This window comes from Pieris napi, chromosome 8 (genome assembly GCF_905475465.1).
Source record: "Pieris napi chromosome 8, ilPieNapi1.2, whole genome shotgun sequence".
NCBI lineage: Eukaryota > Metazoa > Arthropoda > Insecta > Lepidoptera > Pieridae > Pieris > Pieris napi.
In genome coordinates this window covers 8,288,075-8,309,905 of record NC_062241.1, presented here as the reverse complement: position 1 = coordinate 8,309,905, position 21,831 = coordinate 8,288,075, and the positions used below count along the sequence as shown (strand labels likewise).

General features: G+C 30.7%; 3 protein-coding genes across 7 annotated transcripts; 2 read left to right on the top strand and 1 right to left on the bottom strand.

Annotated features, from left to right (window-relative positions):
* Positions 1 to 450: 450 nt before the first annotated feature.
* Positions 451 to 3,868, bottom strand: LOC125051573 (inositol-tetrakisphosphate 1-kinase-like). The gene is made up of 5 exons (XM_047651990.1): positions 3,429 to 3,868; positions 3,254 to 3,352; positions 2,955 to 3,052; positions 2,560 to 2,859; positions 451 to 2,323 (listed from the first exon to the last, which is right to left on the bottom strand). Exons 1-5 carry the CDS (start codon positions 3,549 to 3,551, stop codon positions 1,897 to 1,899), a joined length of 1,047 nt encoding a protein of 348 aa, XP_047507946.1. The 5' UTR covers positions 3,552 to 3,868; the 3' UTR covers positions 451 to 1,896.
* A 663-nt stretch (positions 3,869 to 4,531) lies between these two features.
* LOC125051574 lies at positions 4,532 to 6,100 on the top strand. Of its 2 annotated transcripts, none has more exons than XM_047651992.1 (4): positions 4,532 to 4,786; positions 5,062 to 5,204; positions 5,433 to 5,564; positions 5,668 to 6,100. In XM_047651992.1, the coding sequence occupies exons 1-4, from the start codon at positions 4,669 to 4,671 to the stop codon at positions 6,085 to 6,087; spliced, it is 813 nt and encodes a 270-aa protein (XP_047507948.1). In that variant the 5' UTR covers positions 4,532 to 4,668; the 3' UTR covers positions 6,088 to 6,100. The 2 variants fall into 2 exon arrangements, with proteins under 2 accessions (XP_047507948.1, XP_047507947.1); XM_047651991.1 differs by having other exon boundaries at positions 4,537 to 4,786; positions 4,939 to 5,204.
* Positions 6,101 to 6,553: 453 nt separating this feature from the next.
* Positions 6,554 to 20,609, top strand: LOC125051571 (CLK4-associating serine/arginine rich protein). Of its 4 annotated transcripts, none has more exons than XM_047651986.1 (17): positions 6,554 to 6,806; positions 6,951 to 7,048; positions 7,276 to 7,454; positions 7,906 to 8,067; positions 8,238 to 8,338; positions 9,034 to 9,206; positions 10,555 to 10,736; positions 11,346 to 11,439; positions 11,874 to 12,080; positions 12,634 to 12,684; positions 12,925 to 13,035; positions 14,268 to 14,334; positions 15,633 to 15,705; positions 16,399 to 16,504; positions 16,990 to 17,070; positions 18,106 to 18,267; positions 19,224 to 20,609. In XM_047651986.1, the coding sequence occupies exons 1-17, from the start codon at positions 6,708 to 6,710 to the stop codon at positions 19,324 to 19,326; spliced, it is 2,049 nt and encodes a 682-aa protein (XP_047507942.1). In that variant the 5' UTR covers positions 6,554 to 6,707; the 3' UTR covers positions 19,327 to 20,609. The 4 variants fall into 4 exon arrangements, with proteins under 4 accessions (XP_047507942.1, XP_047507945.1, XP_047507944.1 ...); XM_047651988.1 differs by having other exon boundaries at positions 6,555 to 6,806; positions 10,570 to 10,736; XM_047651987.1 differs by having other exon boundaries at positions 6,555 to 6,806; positions 19,233 to 20,609.
* Positions 20,610 to 21,831: the final 1,222 nt, after the last annotated feature.

Below are 21,831 nucleotides of genomic sequence, written 5' to 3'. Positions count from 1 at the left end.
TCCTACGATTGCCCAATGAAGTCAAGCTAGAGTATAGGTTATTGTTTAACATAACTTTATAATAATAATCCATTGACCGCCGTTTTTCCGGTCACTACTTAACTGTCTCTGTTACAAAGATATTTTTCTCATTCGAAAAAGGAATTGTAACGCGTGAGTTGTAACTGCCATTTAAGTCGACAAGATTTTGTCTATGGAATGTTTTTTTAACTACATAATTTAATAAATTCTATATTGATAAATTCGAGTTATCGTCAACTCGACGATTATTGTCTTTTCAGGCGGATACGTTTCAATGGGAAGAAAATCTTCGAAAATAAATAAGTACAATGATTTAGTTTACCCATAACAAAAAGACTGACTTGACTCTCTTGAGAAAAATGGTTTATGCATTTGCTTTCTTTACTAACATAAAAATAAATAATATGACAATGTGTAATTAAAAAAACATTTGTATTAAATATTTTAATATAGGAGCTGTAGTTACATTGTTATATAGATAAACAAATTACACTTAAATATATCTTATAATAAAAATTCAGTCTCATAAATTAAATAGCTGGAATGGCATAGTTTAACTATTATAATTCCAATTAACGACATCGTTTAACATAAATTAGCTCAATTGCCAACTAGAGGTCTCATTTTAAACTTAAAACTATTTCCTTCCTTTTGGTATGTCTGACTTTAAATTTAGACTGTCATTTGTCAATTTAGGACGACGGATGACCGCCTGAGAAATGCACAATTGGTTATGACTTGTATTAGATATAGCCTTTAGCTAGCCATAGAGAAATATTTATTGTTGAAATATTGCAGGGGCTCGTTTTCACTGTACAAAACAATAAAATCAATACCAATAAAAACAAAATAAGTATAAATCATTCAAAAAATCATGAGTATGATTTTTTTAGATCTAAATTAATATTACTTAGTAAACGCAAAATAAAACGAGGTGAACGACTAGCTATTTAGAATTATGACATCTTAAATAGTTTTTGGCCAATTAAACTTTTACAAAGCTGTATTTCCGTTAAATATCGCATGTAATGGTTTATATATATCAATTCCAATTAGTTCTCTAAATAGGTGTGTTATTTTACCATTTAATCACATATGTTCTGGCTGGTCATATCAGAAAACTTAACCAGTCCTATTATAGCCTTAACTCATATACTTATTAGTCTCTTAAATTGCACTGCACGAAATGTTAGTTAAAAGTGTAATATACTTAATCTTTGTGGGTTCAGTGGTTACTCCATTTTTACTAACAAGAAGCTCTAGTATACCAATGTGTATCTCAAGTAACAATTTCTTTTTGAGCACTGTCAAATAGGTCTTCTAAACTAGGTTTAAGAAATAAGGGTTTTAATCTTACTCTTGGACTTTTGAAAGCTTATTTTGAGAAACTTCATGTATCATTAGCATTAAAAAATAGATTTTTTGTTTCAAAACAAATTAATATTTTGTATTTATCGTCGAACTACCCAGGAGACTTCTGTGCTTCTGGAAGGAGCTAGGCTGGTTTAGTAAGCCAGGACTTTACGCTCAACGGACCCAGTGACAGTCTAACTGCGGAAAATGAGTCGACCAACCATAACATTGTTAAATCAATCTAATTTACTTTATATCAGATAGATAAAGTAATTCTCAGATTATTGGGTTAGCAAATATCAAATTAAAGCAATACTAAAAAAAACATTTTGACTTATACCAGAAAACAATGGCATGTAAAAAGTGCCTATAATATTAACAAATTAATACTTTTTGTATTTACAAATGCACAAAATGCGTTAGTCTAAATAAAATAATATATTTTTGTATTAAAACATGTGCCAATATACAGGTCATTCCTTTTTTTCAAATTTTGTGCCAATTACTTTATGTAAGCTAATCTTAATTAATATTCATTCCTGTCACTCCACTAATAGTATTAGAACCTACATTAATCAATCCATTAAAACTATTTTCAATATTTTTAACGTTCTCTTCAATACAATCTAATAAATTTTCAAAATAATTTGGAAATGAATCATAACTCGGAAAAACATTTATATCTATTAATGCATGATTACCTGTCCAATTGTCAATAACAATGTCAAATCCTAAGAGTAATAAACCAATTCTGCTTCTCAATACTTTGATAATCATTCTTACTTTATCCTCGTCAATGACTTTTTCTGATTGGGCTTCATTTGGGTCTAAAATAGAAAGTGTTGACTGACTGCATGCTTTACTTACTTCGCCAGTAGTATAGTATATAGGTTCCATATCATCTGATGGGTAAAAATTTTTTAGACTGGGTCGCTGGCATATATGATATCTGGAAACAAAAAGTTATAATTCATTATTTTATAAACTAATATGCAAAATTTCATAAATATAGAACCTAAAACTAATTAAAAATTGAAATATTTGAGACTACTGATATAAAATTCTGTAACTGGTTTGTCACACAGTCTGCCAGACATTTAACATATAAAAACGATAATTTTTAATGATTTTTTGTGCAATCAAAAGCCAAAATTTATACCAAATTATATTTTAAATATACTTTACCTATTACCAACAACAAAAACCTTATACAAAACAGCACTATGATTAACAAAACTTTGCACAACACAGGGTGGTTTGCATACATTTAACCCTCTTTGATTGCAAACCAAAATCATTTCATGGGCTAATTTTGAGCCATGTGCTAAAGTTGGTTTACATATAACTGGGAATGTTACTCCTCTCTGCTTCATAATCTCGATATTTTGTTCTATGTTGTTTGTTGTGAATTTAGCAAATGCTGGTGTGAAAACACCAATTTTTTGTAGAGAGGTCTCTTCTTGTATAATTGAGTAGTATGTATATCTAAAATAGGAAATCAATAATTTAGAAAAATGCCCGTATGGTTACTTGCAATAAAGAAATCTGGATTTTTATGGCTATTGTATAGTAGTGCTTACCTATTTAACAAAATTCTCACATTGTTTAATGGATCTATAATAGTAACATTTGGATGATTTGATATGTATTGCTCCACTCTTCCAATAATACCAGAAGCCTGAAATATATCTCATATTAAATCTAATCATATTTTAAAAGACATAAATACAATTTAATAGTAATTACCATGTGGCTACACAATTCAAATATAATTTTAGTTTTAATAAATTGTAATGTTTATTTTATTTCTTCATTCGTAAAATAAGACAGCCAATAAGGAAAATGTTTAAATTAAGCAGGTGTTCTGAAGGGCACTTACTTTAGAATCACCTTGGTCTGATGCAGCTATAATATCTGTTAATTTGTGTAGAAAAACGTCTAAATTTCCTTGTTCCTCAATAGGCTGATCCAAATTTAACTGCAAGAATTCGTTAAAACTACAATTTAAGATAATGTAACACAGATATTGTTTAATAAATCTCCTATTTACTAACTTTTATTAGATTGTATCCATGTCGCCGGCAAACATTTAATAATTCATTCCAATTGAGTTTATGACTTTTTTTTTCAGATATCCAAATACCAATTGTTTTAGATAAACTGATGATTTCACTCATTTTATTTAGATATATTTAATAACTTGAGAGAATTCTCGGAATTACCTAAGCAGCTGTGACAAGCTTAAGGCAATTTATTAATCACTGATGACTAAGCTCTCAATAGCAACAGCGTAAATTCGCCAACCATCAAGCGTTCTGTTAACATAATAAGGCGTGTAGAATTTCTAAAATAATGAGAATGAAGGTAGTGAATTCCAGAAAGTATTAAAATTTTCAATTTTCATCACACTATACAATTATTCTCATTTTTAAATAGTTTGAAGTTTACTTTACTCTACAGTCTAGAGGTAGAGAGTAGAGTATAGTATACAGTAATCACACAGATCTTCAGAATCATATCTAATATACTAGTATGGTTTGCTAAGTATCTGCATACGAGTTTTGTACGATAGGGCCACTTGCCTTCCATGATCCATCATAATAAAAATGGGTAAGGTTATTTAAAAAAATACTAAAACTGCAGATTTTAGTAGGTAAAATAGCTAACTAAAAAGCCTTCTACTTCTACAGTTTTTATTTGCTATACTATAATTAGCTATTTTACGTTAGTTTATGTAAATCCATATATCGTATATAAGTTAAAACTTTATTGACGTACTTGATGAACAGTGGACGACTATAAATCTATTTAGAAATTTAAATAGAGTGGTAAAATTGGATATGGAACCACCTAGGCAGACATTCAAATGTTTATTTTAGGTATTTTTTGTACATATTTCCAATCCTCTATTTGCTTTATTTTATTTTATGACCTGGGCCTGGGGCCTTAGTCAAGATGCCTTAACAGTAGTGTATGTTGAATTGTTGAAAGTTAGAAACGAAATTTGAATGAAAACTTTTCGACACGAACTGTCATTTCCATTTAAGAGAAAAAGCCTTCTACTTCTACAGAGTTCTACAGTTGGTATTTGCTTTGATCGACGTATAGAAAAGTCACAGAGTACCTTTATGATTATAGATATCAGTATTTTTGTTTTCACTGGCTCACAGAGAATTGAGATAAACAGCCGTGACAACTGACAAATAGACCAACTATTTTTCAAAAATTTATGAGTTTTTTTAATACCAAATATTATATCAATATTGAATGATATTACAATTTACAATATAAAAAATGACCGACGAATCTGTGTTGGGAACAAAAAGCCGAATTTTGGATTTATTTTCAGACCTGAATGAAGCAGATTTACAAAATATTGAATCATGGATTTCGTCTCAGAGTTACAAAAAAGGTACAAACATATTTAGATTATTTAGCTTAAATAAATACATATAAGAGACATACTTTACAAGTACAGTATACACAAAAGATTTTTTCTCGTATTGACTTATGTGCAATGTAATAAATATAATATATAAAGGTTAAATATAACATGTGTTTCAGATTTAGAAATAAAAAAGTCTTTACAAAAGAAAGAGAAACAATTATCTAAGATAGCAAATAGCTTGAAAAAGATAGTTCCATTTATAGCTGAAATGCCCTCTGAAGTTATTATTCCACCTATAGTTGGAGATCAAGCTGATTGTACTAAAGAAAATACATGTCATGTTGATGAGTTTCTTTACGATGACCAGGAAGTAGACAAATTAGTTAAATCAGGAAAGTTGTCACGGTTTTACTGCACAGATTGCATGTCTAGAGGTATTAATGTAAGTGGTTGGGTTATACTTTGATTTAAGTAGTATCAATAAAGATCCCTTACCTTATTAGTGATTTCAATTCCATTTTTTTTAATATTCTGTTTATATAGTATAAATATATGTTATATGGTGAAATATAAACAGAACAGACAATAAATGAATGTGTTAATAGTAACACATTATATTATTATTCTATATAATTATGATTAATTGACAAGAATTTTGTATTACTTACAGGAGCTGATTTTTATTTCACATTCAATGTCCAAACAAGCTCTCATGTATATATTTTATGTACTCTTGCCTAATGATCTAGAAGAGAAGCAAATTTTAGATGTTGGCTCAAGATTAGGAGCAGTTCTTTATGGTGTAAGTCTTGGTGTAAAATTTGTTTTTAACACACCAATTATGTTAATGATTATCATTTACTATTATTAATTTAATCAAACCTAAAATATTGTTTATTTTACAGGCTTATTATCTTTCAAATGCATCTTCAATTGTTGGTGTAGAAATGAATAAAGATTTTTGTGAGATTCAAGAAAAAACGTTAAAGAAGTTCTCAATGGATCCAAACAAAATAAAAATAGTAAATTCAGATATCTTGGAAAGATGTGATATTGTTCAAAATTCAAATATTATAATAATAAATGTATTAGACTTTTTTGTGGACACAGAAAAACATAAAGAAATGTGGTATTTTTTTAAGAAGTATATTAAAAAGGGAAGTTACCTAGTATCAAATAGAAGTATGGATGAAACTTTGAGTGCTTTGCAGATGTCTGAAGACATGATGGAATGGTTAACAATTTGTAAACCAAATCAACTTGAGCATGAAATTTTTTTTGATGTAGAAGGTTATAGTGAATTATTTTTATACACAGTTAATTAAAGTTTTTATCCTTGATGATGTTTTAATTATAAATTAAACTATATATCATTATATTATTTTTTAAATTCTGACTAAATTGCAAGAATAGAATAGGCCTTTACCTATATTAGTACAAGAAATGTTTAGTTATAATTTATTTGAATATTCTTAGTATGGTAGTCTTAATACAGTTTTGACATACCGAAGACTGAAGTCATTGCTCGCGCTAAGTCTACTCTGAATATATGTATCTGAGTCTTACCCTAAATCGTAGGGCTATTCCCCTTAAACTTTGCGCTCGGTAAAATTAGAATACTAATTTTCGTAGGTTTTATTATTTTAGTACTGACTCCAAGCTTAATAAAAAAACTTCGTCGGTTTAAAAATAGTCTGCGTCTCTTCGTAGTTCTATGGACTTCATTACAGAACACTGAACACTTCATTGTCTTTATGATATAGTCTGTGGGCTGTGGCCCTCCCCCTCACTCCTCACTCCTCAGCTTAAATTCATCAGCATTCAGCAATAATTTTCACGTTTCTGTTTTGTAAAATCATAATCTTCTTATTTCAGAGATATTACGAAGCGTTCTTATAAAAAAAAACGTAATTCGTTTTTAATTTGATTTAAAATAGTTTATAAAATGTGGCACGAAGCACGAAGACAAGAGCGTTTAATTCGCGGCTTAATAGTGGACTATCGACGTAGGGCTGAACGACGAAAAGATTTCTATGAAAAAATAGTAAGCGTTTTATATTATAACACTCTTTATTTAATAACAATTACTTTGATGATCGTTTAGGGTAATCAAATTTTTGCAAGATTAAAGAAATTTTAAGGATCACACTAGACGAAAAGTCAAAAACTTAGTATAACATTATTTTAGAAAGCAGAGCCAACTCAATTTTTACAATTACATGGAAGGGTGTGTAAGATACATTTGGATCCAGCTGTGGCTGCAGCGGGAGAAGGGCCAGCTATCATGTAAGAAATTGGTTTTTTTATGAAATTACCACAACAATATATAAATACTTCAAAGGCTTTTTTTCCCTGCTTAAAGCTGTACTTTATGTTTTTCAAAAATTTTAATAAAGAAACCCTTGTTACGCGTAAAGTATTTTTTAAATATATTCACTCCAAATCCTTATGTGCAACCTGTGATTGAAAACATAATTTAAAATAGAAAAAGTACCAAACCATATATCTTTCAGGATGCCCTGGCAAGGTGACACCAGCAATATGATTGACAGATTTGATGTTAGGGCACACCTTGATTATATACCAGACATCAAAGTGCCAGACATACCACCAGATGAACTTAGTCAAGAGGAGAGGCAGTGTAACTATGAGCGATACAGAATCCTTGCTCAAAATACTTTTCTTGGAATAAGTAAGTGGCTGTACCATTTCCTTTGCATTAACACCATAGTAGGATGTTACTAGAGACTACACTTAGGGTCTGTTTCACAATGTACGGATAAGTTATACATAAGTTCCGAATTAGCTATTTATTACTTATTGGTAGCATAAACACTATTGTTGCTATTCCATCATAAGTTATGAGTCCGATGCAGTGTCAAATAGCACAATTTATCTTCCAAATAATTTATGTGTTGCTTAGCTATTTGGTACTTTATCCATACATTGTGAAACAGACCCTTAAAATGTTATATTCTTCAAAATACTAAGAAGCTGAAGTTATTTTATGAAAGTTGGGTTTCAATAATACAAATATTGTACTTATATAATTTAACATATTCTTTTTTTTCCACTTTCCCCAAATTGTTAATTTATTGTTATTTTTTACTAATACTACTAAACTTTTATTATATTATATTTAGGTGAAGATAAGTTCCTTAAGCAACTAGCATTGGAAGAACAGTTTGGCATCACCATTGAGGAGAGAGAGATGCAAAAGGAGCGTTTAAATGAGAAAAAGGGGACAGGTGTAGCAATCGGATACAATTATAATGATCCCGGATCTCAACCATCCTGCTCAAACGGTAGATTCAGCCTTTTAGAAAACAGTGGTGTAACAATAAAACAAAATACAGTGTAGATGCCAAATTTTAAGGCTTCTGACAGATGCTCTAGTTACGCCACTAAAAATCAAGGATTCTGACTAATAGTGTATGTTTTTGTGAGTGTTTTATTACACAAAGTCATATTACAGGCCCTGAACTAACGGAAAGTAAGGATTCTGATGATGAATCTGATTTAGAGATCATTGATGTTGATCTGAGCATTGATGTCAACAAAATGAAGGCTGCACAGGTAAGCAACTTTTAAATAATTTATATTTATTATTAATTTATTTACATACATATATTTTATATAATATAACTGATTTCTTAATTCTTAGTGAGTGGATTAGTGTATTCTTATTTGCTTTAATGTAATATAGATTCTTAATATTTAATGTTGTCTATTTTGTTCGTTAAATACCAGATCCCGCCACTATTCTCTCCTGGATTATCTTAATTTTTTTCATAAAATGTTATGTGCTTGATACTTTCCTTACTATTAGTTTGATTAACTATGAGGTCTTGTTATTTAGATTATTTATTAGTGTAAACACACTGTCAAAATTTATATTTGTCATTAGAGTATTGCACTAATACTAGTTTTAGTGAAATCTAAACAAAATACAGGAAACAGCAAGTTTGAGCTGTTATATTTGAATTAAACATTTTCATTCATAATATTCAGGTAAATAATTCTATTTATATGCATGTAATTTAAAAAATATTTTGATTGTAAATGTATATTAGTAGCAAAAAGGAAGCAGTCAAAAAGTTGACATTTAATTATAAATTTGAATGGTAATATTTAGAGATAAGATTGTGATTGGTTCTTTGTTCGTCCTTAAGAAATGCCATGAAATTTTCATGCCATTAAAAAAAAACAACCTTGAAAAGTGGAAGGAATTAAAAATATTTTTTTCTATGGGATATCACTTTTCGCACTAGGCTCACGAGTTAAATGCTGTGGGACCTCAATATGGTATGACTGGATGTGATCTGTTCTCATTTCTTACTGGTGACGCGGATGAAGCGGAACATCAGAAGCAATTATTGCGAGAAGAGAAGGAAAAAGCATTGTTCTCCGGTAGAAAGAGTCGCAGGGAGAGACGCGCACATCGGTATGTAGTGTTAGTTCAATATTATATATTATGTTAACTATTTTATGAAACCAGCCTTCTTAGTTTGTGACTATATTCGTCAAATCCTTGTTTCGACGTTTGAATGGCGGGTGAAAATGTAAAACTATAGTATTTTAATTGCGATAGTTTCTATTCGGATATATTAACAGAATTCCAAGGCAGACGCAACTAGTTTCCGTTTACAATGATAATTGTTTCAGGATAAAGTATGCAGAGGGTTGTTATTATAATTATAAAGAAAAATCACAAAAAAACTAATTTTATTTTTGACATATCTACATTATGTTGGCTATTTTATAAAAAAAGGGTGCGTGTACTTATGTACGCGCGTAAGAAGTTATACTTCTTTGGCATTATTAAAAATATTTTTTGATTGCATGCAAATAATTCATTACAATTAAATGTCATTATAGTCAATAAAGTTCAATTTACATTTGAATAATTTAATAAATAAATATTTATTATTATTCTCATACATTAAGTGTAACATAAATTCTATTATTATTCGAATGTTGTTTTTAAATTATGTCCCATGCCGTAGCATCTTCCGTGGGCAACTTCATTCTATTAATTTTGTGTAACGGTGATTGCGCATCGTAAAATTTCACTCTTATCAATTTTTAATAACGCGCCTAAAGAAGTATAACTTCAATAAGTGTAATTGTCCATACGTTACGCCACAAAACTTAATAATTAAAACTACCGAACCGTTGTAGGAGTGATTCGTGAATTATTTATTTTAATAAGGCACACATACATAACATACTTACGGAGAACATATAACATAAAAAACACAATAAATGCATGTCTAACAATGGCAAGTAGCTTGAAGATAAAACTGTTGCCATAAAAAAATGTGCACAACATATAAAGGGAAACATAACAATTATAATGAATGATAATAAACTAAACTATAAATAAAATATGCAATTTTAATTTTTATTGCAGTTTGTATACAGTAATTAATAATTATAATCGATGAGGTTTGTCAATTCGGTGACGTCTGAGATTATATTGGAAATATTCGACCACTGTTGAATTCGGCGTAAATACTACTTACATACTAAGACACCCTTTAAGGGACACAATCTGTTTTTTATTCAAATTAATTTGCGATATTTGTTTTAAAATAAGTGTTGTTTGATGATTTGCTATTTTAAAAGAGTACCGAAAGTTTTTTACGCCGGCTTTTTCTCTCGGCCTACATCCTCTGTCTTCTTTGCCGATGAGTAGGAATGCCTACAAATTCAAATTTAATGACGTGGAATATGTGATACCTGTATCTTATGTTCCATAATAGACATTTATTTTTTTATTTTTTAATAAGTTTTGGGTATACCAGGGATAAAAGACTGCCTCCATTACCAACAAGTCCACCGAGTTATGCAGCGCCAGCTGAGAAGTCAAAAGAAGCGTCACCTGCACGTTCCAATACGCGATCGCCTTCTCCTGAGGTGGAGAATATTGAGTTCATCACCTCGTTTGGGCCTGATGAAGAAGATAAACCACGTAAGCTTGAGTATCCTAATACACTGATGTTAATAAAACTTTCTACACTCGCAATTCATATAACTTTTTATACCCATCACCTTTACACGCTTTTTCCAGAAAAACTGGTTTATAACGGTATTTAATTTCCAACTTCAACAACAAAATTCATCGTGATAAATGTGTTGTTAAGGCTTGATAGATCAGCTAAGATATATACATAGCTGACCCGGCAAGCGTTGTTTTGTCATGTAAATTATTTCTAGGAAATATTTTTTTAGTTCATTAGAAAATTACTATCTACTATAATAAAATATATTATTATCAAGGCGATAAGGGTTGATCGTAGAGGGTAGATGACAATTAAGGGTTGTATGTATTTTTGTATGCTGTATCATAAACAAATAAAAACACACCTTATAACTTAGGGGTTTGCAAGATAGATACTAGCCGGTTCTCAGACTTACTGAATATGAATTTCATAAGAATTCGTTCAGCCGTTTCGGAGGAGTATGGGAACGAACATTGTGACACGAGAATTTTATATATATATATATAGAGATTATATTTATAAATTTTATGACCTTGTACACATTAGCTATTGCTTATATTTGAAAAAATATTTTACAGCACCTACACCAAAGCCTCTCTATTCTGAGAAACTAAAGAAGAATCTTAAGAAAAATATGCTCTATTCAGAAATCGTGAGAAAGCGAAGATCCAGGTACGTTTTAAAAGGGAGACATTATTTAGAGTATTTTTTTTTAGTTTCCTTTTGTAAAACGTTACGAATTACGATGCGGGGCGGGGCTTGAATTACGCGTTATTGTTAGTATTATTTTCGACTTTCCAGTATTTTACACCACGTAATGGTAAGTTTTAGGTATAAAGAGTCACTAGGTGGTCACGAAACGTTTTACTATACTTGGGTACAGAAAATCGTTACGGCGCGTTACTTAGGGGAGGGGGGTCAATAATCTCCAAAAATTGCGTGACGTAATACTTGATCGGTCCCTTAAGAATCATCAGGTATATTCCAACTTAATGAACAGTCTCGGATTCATCAAAATTGATTGTCCCATTTTGCGTTAACAGCATTTCTGGTGTCGAACCCAGGTCTTCTATAAATTATGAATACATATATAAAATTTTCAACAGGTCAAGATCCCGCGATAAACCCCGACCTGTGATGGGACCGCGTTTCAGGGACTCGATTTCCCGCTCGAGGTCTAAGTCTTATTCAAGATCCAGGTCCAGATCCAAGTCCAGGTCTACTTCTAGGTCCCGATCCAGATCAAGGTCTAATTCGTCTTATCGAAGGTCTAGATCTAGGAGTTACGGAAGGCGGTCGCGTAGCCGTTCAAAGTTTGTATTTTATCCTTCGTTTTCACATTTAGGTTTTTTTTAATTAAACGCGATTTTATTACATTATTTACTACTTGACGTTTTCAATACTTTCCAGCTGTCTTATAACGACCGAGGAGTAATTTTTTTTTAATATTTTATTTACCTGAATCCCATTTTCATAGTATTTGTGTTAGTAACAACATCACCATACTATATTGTATTGTAATATGTAAGAGCATTCAAATATTTCTGTTATCAACATTGTCGATATAAGAGATAGACAGTGTTCATGATAGAGTCTGCTCTATCACTCATTTTTAATGCAATGACAATAACTATTTGCAAGTTGCAACAAGCTTTTGTCAATCAAGATTCCGTATAAAAGCTATCCAATTCGGTAATTACACAATATAACGCAACTAAAATAAACCGTTCCCCCTTTAATATTCTCTATTCTCGATTCACTTTTGTAATGAGAGAGTTTTAAACCTAAACACGAAACTAATAAAGAAATAAAAGCATATAGTCAAAACTGTCAAATTCATGGAGATTTATGTTTTTTAAATTACAGCTACGGTGGAAATGGAAAACGAAATAGATCAAGGTCGATGTCATATGAAAGGTAAGGTGTAGAGTGTAGGAGTGAGAGAAAGCGAAAATGTTTTGCAAAAATACATCGTTTCCTTGAAACAAAGCACATCACTACGCTGTAATTAAAATATCGTTACGAATTTTCCAAAAATATAACTAATCCTTAAATATATTTTTTTTTCAAATTTTCTATTTAACAAAATAGGGTTTATTAATGATATTAAAATGTAACTTATCATTATAAAATATACAATTATTATAATGGTAACAGTAAGTGCGAGCCAAAAGCCGTGCCGCGTTACTACGGGCGTCGCAAAGAAGACAAATCTTCGAGTGAACTCTCGCTCGATTCTGACTCTAGCACCTCGGATCATAATTATAAGTAAGTAATTTTAAATATAATATATTTGCTTTTATGTAAATACAGTAGAACCTCGATAAGATAAAGTCCAAGGGAAACACAAAATACTTTATGTTATAGAGGTTTTAAGTTATCAAGGTTCTATGTCAGGTAAAGGTTAATATAGAGGTATGTACATGTTTCTATGTACCCTTCCTCCCATTTTAACTTGAATGCATCAGAAGGATGGAAAATTAAATATGTAATCATATTTATTCACATTACTTACATTACATAAAAATAAAACAACAACTAAAGGTTTAGTCTACTTAAAAAATCTGTGATTTTCTTTTGTTTTAAAAAATTCACTTTTTCTAAATTGATTTGATTTTCAATGACAAATAGACAGGAGAATACATTAACACATTAACTTATGATGCAAGTAAGTCGTTGTCACAAAGCTAACCGCCGCAAAGCTTTGAAGAATTTAGATAAAGCAAACAATAGGTAATGTATTGTTTACGTTAACAATACATTAGTAAACACGTGCAAGCAATAAATACCGAAACCATTTGTTTTGACACTCTTATAAAATGACTCATTCACAAACAATTTTATGTTATAGAGGTTGTGGAAACATTTCTTTTAGTTACTGAGGGCCTATACAGAGATTATTTATTTACGTTATAGAGGTTGCGTATTTTAAGTTATAGAGGTTTTGGGCTCTGATGGGAAGGGAACATAGTATTTTTTGAAGTAACAGAGGTTTTTATGTTACCGAGGTTTACGTTATCGAGGTTCTACTGTATGTACTTGAATTAGCTGTGGCTAAATCTCGAATTGAGTTAGCGACTTCAGAATCTTCATTTTATGCATAAATAGTGAAATAACATATGGTTTAATATTATCTGTTACTTCCAGAGTTCTCAAAAAAAATCAAATATATTTTAAAAGTTTTTACTGTAAAAATGACTGTTATATTCTAAAGGTAATCTGTGTTCATCATAGTTGTGCTAATGTGTAATGTACAATTCAAGTTCTAAGGCATCTAAAGTTAATCTTAAAATCTACGAGGGTGAAGTTTGTAGTACCGTAATGACCTATGGTTTTTATTAGATGAGATTTTTATCGTAACTCGTGCCGTGAAGGTTAACATGAAACTGTCATCATACAACCAAAAATCAATCACGTGTGTGAGGGAAGGCCATTCTTATTTGCATAGAAATAATTCCCCGTACGTATAAAAAATGTTTATTTTTTTAATTTCCTTCCAGATCTTCAGTCGGCAATAAATCACAGGCAAACCAGAATCAGTTACGATTAACTGGATCCAGCTCCAAAGTCAGTAAGAATCATTTTATTTATTAACGCTTAGTACCTTTCAGTTTTGTAGACGACGATTTTTAAGGAGAACTATTGATTTTGCTAAGGTAATATTGGCAAGGGTGCAAAATTTTTAAAATTATTTTAATAATTTAACTTGTTTTTACTATAACTAAAAAAATATATACAGGGTGTCCAAGTTCCGCTTTCGAAAACTGGGAGAGTACATATTTCCTTCAAAACAATTTACATAATGAGAATAAATTTTGATTTTTAAAAACTTGTATAACTTTAAATCTTTACCTAATTATACTACATCGTTCCTCGCGTACTTTCCAACTCGTCATGGAATCAACTATCTTGATTACATCCACATTTTTTAAGTATCGAGATATCTAATAATTGTTAGTTAGTTTATACCAAATTTTATTAAGCTTTAGTAAACCCAAAACCTCAAATAATACTTAGAAGCCTTCTCGTGAAATATTTTGTTTACTTAAATAAATATAAATGTCCAAAATAAGTTTGGCTTCATCCAAAGAGCAAAAAGCCTACGAAAAACTACTAATAATAAACTGATATCATTCGTGTTACATTCATTTTAACTTATATTAAAGTATCAAGATTTGCAGTCGATCTGACTATTGACAGCATTGACATAGCTAATTGCGGAACCCAACTCAAATTGTGACAGAGGAATGTTGACACTAGTTTGATGACTGTTGACAAGTGATTGACGTTAATAAGTGAACTTTATGTTTACCTATATGAATAAAGATATTTTGAGTTTGATTGATATAAATTTATGTTCTTAAGTTCAAATAAAAAATTGTAAAGGTAATTTTCTTTACGTGATATACGCTATTATATTAAAAAAAATGGGTTGATAATTGCGCCACGCAGCTCAGAATTACAAGACATTTTTAAATAGTATAATTCAACTAATTAAAAAAAGCATCATACTGTTTGTATTATTCGAATTAATATACATTAAGTTACACCACATAATAGGTAAAAACAGTTGGAAAGTTTTTGATCGAATTCGTATTAGGACTAGGTAAACGTAACTGAAATTGTGACAGCTGATTATTAACACTTGATAAGTGATTGATATAAAATATTTTTTTAAAGTTATGTTACAAATGACGGGATGTGACGGGTGTGGATCCATTCTTATTTATCTATAAATAATACTTAATACACGGAATAGTCCGTCAATTCCCGTTCGTCAGGAAGACAGGGTTTTTGTGTGTATTTTCTGTTTTGTCTCATTTCGTGGACTAAACTACGACTAAGCAATGGTTTATATTTTCCAGGGAACATCGCGTGAGGCGCTGACAATGAAGGAACGGCTGAAACGAAAAATGCAAGCGCAGTTATCGAGACAATGTGAGTTTAAATTATTATTATTGAAGTGAAACTTCTTTAGGCGCATGAGGGTACATTTTTTACGGAACGTCACGAAGATGTGCAGCGTTTTTGTCGAAGAAAAGGGAGAGAGCGATTGAGACCGATTGAGAGAGTGAGAAGGGCGAATTACCTTATAGAAATTCTATTTTTAAAATTAAAATTTCGTAAAGAGTTTATTGAAATCTCAAATGAAGAATTGTAAATTAAAATGCTACGTGTTTTTATTACTGAAGAAATAAATTTATTATTTGTATTAATTTTCGCCACATTTGTATATATATATATGAACAAGACTTAAAAATTTGTTTGCCAAAGAAGTTTCACTTCTGACATGTGTATTTTGTACGCGCGCACTTTCTTTTTGATTATCTATATATTTTGGTCTTTCAATCAGAATAAGCTTAAAGGTAGAACAATTTTAAAATCAACATTTACCATATAATTCTTTCTCGGTGCATTCTTGGCCCCGCGATCGCGGGTTTGATAAATTTAACATCATAAATTCAATTTTCGGTATTTTTATTTTAGGTTTAAAAGCAGACACAACATACGCAGAAGTCGTTTTTTTTATTATTTTTTTTTCGCCAAAACTTTCGCCCACTATTTAAGATGACAAAGATTATGTACTTATAATAAAAGATTGTATACAATCTTTAATGTTTCTTATTTTAGTGCGTGCGGACAAACGCCTGGAAGCGGAACGTCTGGAACGGGAAAGCAGGAGGCAGGCACGACGAGATGAAGAGATGCGGGAACTCGCTATCAAGCTACGAAGGAAGTCAGTATTAATCCATCGTAATTCATTTAAAGGATACTAGTTTTTAATTTAAAAAGGCCTCATTATACGAAATTTCCTTATCAAAATGCACTAAATATACATACATTCAAATAGTTTCAGCGAGTTGGTACCTCTTTTATGTGATCTAGTATGTGATTTTATTGGAATTGGTTGATTTGCGTATGACTCATGTACTAAATTTCGTAAATGAATTTGTTTACAAAATTTTCTGAAAAAAAAAATATACAAAGATATTTCCTCTGAATTTGAATTAGAAGATACCTTTATTATAATATCCAAGTTTAAGTTACTGTTGACTGGTATATCAAGTGTGTTTAATTTTTCGTGATTATTTTTTTTCGGTGAATGATTTTAGTTTTATAATAATAATTAGATATTTAAAAATAGATTACACGTCAATTTCATACCTCCTATACTAATTTTGTTTTTTTAAATCGGTTGAATATATTGATTTCATATTCCAGACAACGCGAAATGCGACACCAACAAAGTCGTCGATCGAGCGAAGACGACTCCGAAAGAAGTCGAAGTGAATCATCGCCCAGGTAATATTTTATTCTAGTAAATTAAACTAAAATTGTCTCAATATCTGTTATTATTCTATTTGCACACACACATTGCCTCAACCCGCAAATTATTAATATGGTGTAATCCATTTATGGTGGATTATTAAACCGTTAAATAAAATGAAGTTAGTAGTAATTCCCACAAACAGTGAATTAACTAAAATATAAATGATACCGGATTTATACACCTTAAACACATAGGTTCTTATACAAATTGCTAAATGGTCAAATACCCTTATTCATTCCCAGGGTTTAAAACCAGAATTTTCTAAATTCCGTCTGCAAAAACCAAGCTAGGAGTACAGGCACCTCTCATTCGAAGTCTTCACGATTATAACAATCCTATCTGCAACTGGATATATTCGGTAGTGGGCTGTTTTGAAAGAAATGATTGTTAAGTGTCTCATACCTAATCCGCTGTTTTACTGGTATTTTAAAGTAAACAATTTACTTGTTTTTTACATTACATATTTTTATTTAAATTTATGTTTACCAAAATTGTCATATATTTTAGAAAATATAGCTTGTATCAAATAATGGAGATAAAGCATTTTGTATGATGTAGTAAACTTCAATAAATAAATAAATATTTATAAGGAAAGACACATTTATTACTAACTAATCAACAATTGGTGTTGCTGGTTTTAGATTAATAAATGGTACTAACGCGATTATCGTTCAAATGAATACATATTGCCGTATTACTTAATTTTTAAGAATTAAATTTGTAGCTCGATACTTGGCACTTGGCTACTGCACTTTGAACCAAACACGTTGTAAACTAAATATCAATTTTTTTTCTTTTTATTAATTTCAAGAAATAAGTAATACATTTAAGTAGTTAATTTTGTTTTTAAGTATTATAATATTATGTCGAGTAGTCGGTGACCAATTTGTGTTCCAACGTTACATAAATTTATGTTTTTTTTATAAAATAATAAATAAATCTGGATTTCTGTTTAGCAAAATGTATAGGCTGTAGAAATAAATGTGACGCAAAAATGTTTTTTACAGAAAATCGCCATCGCCAAAAGAGCGAAGTAAGTCCAAGAGCAAAACTCCAGAGAAACGAATTCAGGTTTGGGAGTCGGATGAAGTGTCTCCGTACAAGCAGAAGTACCAAGAAGTGGATAGGAGACGCCACGAAGAGGAATTCAGGCAAAGAAGGGATAATAGGTGTGTATAGAAAAGTTTCGTACATAGTTCGTTATAGCGCTACGGGTTTTGAAAGAGAATTTCATCAAAATTGCATACAAAAACGATCGATACCGATATTGAAAGAGAATACCGGCACAGGTTTATTTAAATCACAAAATGAATTCCCAAATTAAATCATACTAGCGATTAAATTTAATACATCAGTTAATTTATGTAGATAAAGTTTAGTTTTTTTGGGTTTTTAAACTTATTTTTTTTTCTATACACTTACAAAATAGTACAACATTTAACTTTTAACGTAATATTGACATTGAAGTGACAATATATTAATTACCCACAGAATTAAAACTGAATAAAAACTAACAAAAACAATTTAATCTAACAAATGGCTTTATACATTCTTTTACGCAATACACATCAAAACACATACTAAACGCATCTAATGAGAACGCATTTCCGTCACAAGATGGCTCTGTGCTTAGCACGAATAACTTAAAGCGAATTATTTGATACCAATTCTATTAAAGCATTAGGACAACTAAACTACCTGCCTTTGCACGGAAACACACGAAATAATAATTTAAAAAAAATTAAAAAAAATTATGAAACGAAAAAAAGGAATTAGGTACATTTTACATGTGTGTGTGTGTTGTAACTGGCCCTGGCTCAGCATTCTGCTGTAGAGTAAACGTGTTCCACAGCACTGGTCATTTTACCAGAGACCACACAGTAGTAGTTTTGTAACACCTACCCATGTCTAAGCGACTTTATGATATTATCGTACTAAAATTATTATTTTACTGTTTAAAAACAGTCAGTATAGGATAATCACAAAGGTTACAAAACCTGTAGTAGGCTTTTAGGTAGTAATTTTAATAAAATAGATGTCTTTTTAATAAAGAATAAAGAAAAAATACACCAATAAATTAATCCTGGCGTGACAGCTACCAAAAAAAAACCTTTAACGATTGTAGGATTTTCAGAGGCCGCAAAGATTACAGAGGACAAAGACATGAAGATGGACCTTCAAGAAGAGATGACTCAGATGGGAGAAAAGTGAAGTTGGTGGACTATTGAACTAATACGTGAAGTACGTGTAGGCGCGTATACGTTGATGTTACTTTTTCTTGTAAATATAATTGTGAAATGTATAACTCATATGTTAAGACATCTAATAAAATGTTACCATCGCGTTTTATGAAACATATTTTTTTTTTAAACTAAACTTTAGAAGTACAGTTGAATCTGGATAAGCGAGAGATCAAGGGAGAACAATCTCATTCTCGCTTCTAAAGGTTTCTTACTAACCCGAGTTTCTCGCTAATGCAGGTACATGGGTAGCGTTTCTCTCTAATAGAGGTACGCAGCAATAACAAGTCACGGCATGTACGAATGTAGTAAATATGTAATATGTTATAATTATGTGCACAACATATATATTTTATTTTATTTTGAACTTATTTACACTTAAAAAAATCCGTCAATTTCGTTTGGGTTTCTGTTTTTGTAATTTGAATGTTTTTCTCTAACTCATAAATTTTGTCGAATATTGCTTGATCAAGCTCCACTGTCGCTTATAAAGGTATAGATAAGTAGCAGTCTCACTTACGGAGGTCCAGGAGGGAAAAACGACTCTCTTACAGAGGTTTCTGTTTCTCGCTAATAGTGGTTTTGGGAGCTTAAAATGACGGGTCCCGGCTCACTTATAGAGTTCTCTCACTTACCCAGTTCTCACTTATTCAGGTTTAACTGTACATACATGAATGAAAACTTTTTGCGTATGTACTGAGTGAAAATGAGATATTGTCAACATGAGATGCATACAATATTTAATAGGCGATAATAACTAATAACAATTTACAATTTTTACGTGTAATTGTTGCAAATTCTGATGGCTCTAATCAGATTTTTCCGAATTTATACGCATATTTACCTGATAAGGTGATGTTAATTATAAATATTCACGGCAAAGTGATTTAGAATTAAAAATGAACTCCCTTAATAAAAGTACTAGCCTCAAATAGCTATTACGTCTTTTACGTAGCTTTTCTCATTCTTGTTGCTTTGAACGTTGTGGTATTATTTGACTGTTTGAAGCTCATACGTTCAAACAAACATACAAGGTGTTTAAAGGATCAAAATTCTTTGCAACTTGGGTTCATTTGTATCGAAAGATTTCGAAAAATGTTAGCTAAATTAATTTTATATAGATAATATTATAGTTTCAATACTCCCTTTATGTCTATGTAAAATTGTCAATATTTGTATATGAGAACTTATAAAAGAGCTGCTCGAATGTGTTGCTGCCAACAAATGTACATGACATATTTGTCAATTATAAAATACAGATTAAGGAGTTATACGTTGTTTTATTGTTATCAGTAAGTATAAAAATAACATCCTTTTCCATTTAAATTAATACATATTAAATAATAAAATGAAAAAAAATATAATTACTCTATTAAGTAATGATTTAATACTCTAATAAATATTGATCTCCTAACTAAAACTGATCGGCTTGATTCTCTCTACGTAGGGACATTGCGTCACTATACGTATTTTACCAAGTGTACTGAAAAAAAGTGAAAGTGTTCTTAAAAACTGTTTGGGCTGATCTCTCTCTTGTATCTTTATTGCACGAGCCGGATAAATTCCAGGTTTCATCCGCACCTCCTCTTCCAGTCTTCCAGTTCCTTTTGCGATCTGGCGAGCTGTGGAATCGGCTACCGGTGCAGGTCTTTCCTGGGAGATACGACCTCCAAACCAGTAAAAGGGCATACTCCTCTCTTATAAGCCGGCATCACAACATGTGCGACCATTGCTAGCGGCAGTTGCCTTTTATGGATGTTCTATAGGCTCGTTTGCTCCCCTGACATATAAAATATTACCTACATAAATTTAATATTGTAAATAAACCTTTAAAAACAAGCGACTATCTGGCCTTTGCTTTTTTGAAGTAATACCTACAATGTGACGCAAATATTTTAATTTAGACCAAAACTGCAAAAGCCCTCCTTATTCTAAATAACAAATAGTAATAAACAGTAATTGCACTCTTTTAACTAAAGTACTCTGACTAATTTTGCTTACGCTGTGATATAGATTAGGCATTTTTCTATGAATGGTAGGTATCTAGGTAGATCCGATATTTAGTCTTGGACTGTACAAACTCAAAAAGAAGTACTTACCATGCGTCTGTTATAAAATATGAGACAATAAATATCTTCTCTATTTGAACAAATCCTATGTATCTTAACAGTTGCTAATTTTGCCTAAGAAAAGAGAATTATCGTATAAATCATATTTTTATTTAAGTATAACTAAGTTAATAACTTAAATTTAAACTTGTAAAACTTGACACTGCAAAAGACGTCCGATTGGCCAATTGAAAGGAACTCACTTACCGTAAATAAATTAAACAATTATGAGATTTCGGTGATTAAAATGTAAATGACCGCTATGTTGGCCTGTTTTATATAAATTTGTATTGTTTTACACACATTTTTTATTTTATTCAGTTAATTTAAGTTACGGAATAATAAATACACCTATATAAAGATTTAAATGTACTAATTCCTCATA

Bases quoted from the DNA above. Each gene is read 5' to 3' on its own strand.
- LOC125051573 (XM_047651990.1), bottom strand. From the start codon at position 3,551: ATGAGTGAAATCATCAGTTTATCTAAAACAATTGGTATTTGGATATCT. The intron at 3,053-3,253 runs GTAAGTGCCCTT...GATATATTTCAG, and splicing joins CAGACCAAGGTGATTCTAAA to GCTTCTGGTATTATTGGAAG. The intron at 2,324-2,559 runs GTAAAGTATATT...TTTTGTTTCCAG, and splicing joins GTTTTTGTTGTTGGTAATAG to ATATCATATATGCCAGCGAC.
- LOC125051574 (XM_047651991.1), top strand. From the start codon at position 4,669: ATGACCGACGAATCTGTGTTGGGAACAAAAAGCCGAATTTTGGATTTA. The intron at 4,787-4,938 runs GTACAAACATAT...CATGTGTTTCAG, and splicing joins GTCTCAGAGTTACAAAAAAG to ATTTAGAAATAAAAAAGTCT. The intron at 5,565-5,667 runs GTAAGTCTTGGT...TTTATTTTACAG, and splicing joins TAGGAGCAGTTCTTTATGGT to GCTTATTATCTTTCAAATGC.
- LOC125051571 (XM_047651986.1), top strand. From the start codon at position 6,708: ATGTGGCACGAAGCACGAAGACAAGAGCGTTTAATTCGCGGCTTAATA. The intron at 12,081-12,633 runs GTTTGTATTTTA...TTTAAATTACAG, and splicing joins CGGTCGCGTAGCCGTTCAAA to CTACGGTGGAAATGGAAAAC. The intron at 16,505-16,989 runs GTCAGTATTAAT...TTCATATTCCAG, and splicing joins GCTATCAAGCTACGAAGGAA to ACAACGCGAAATGCGACACC.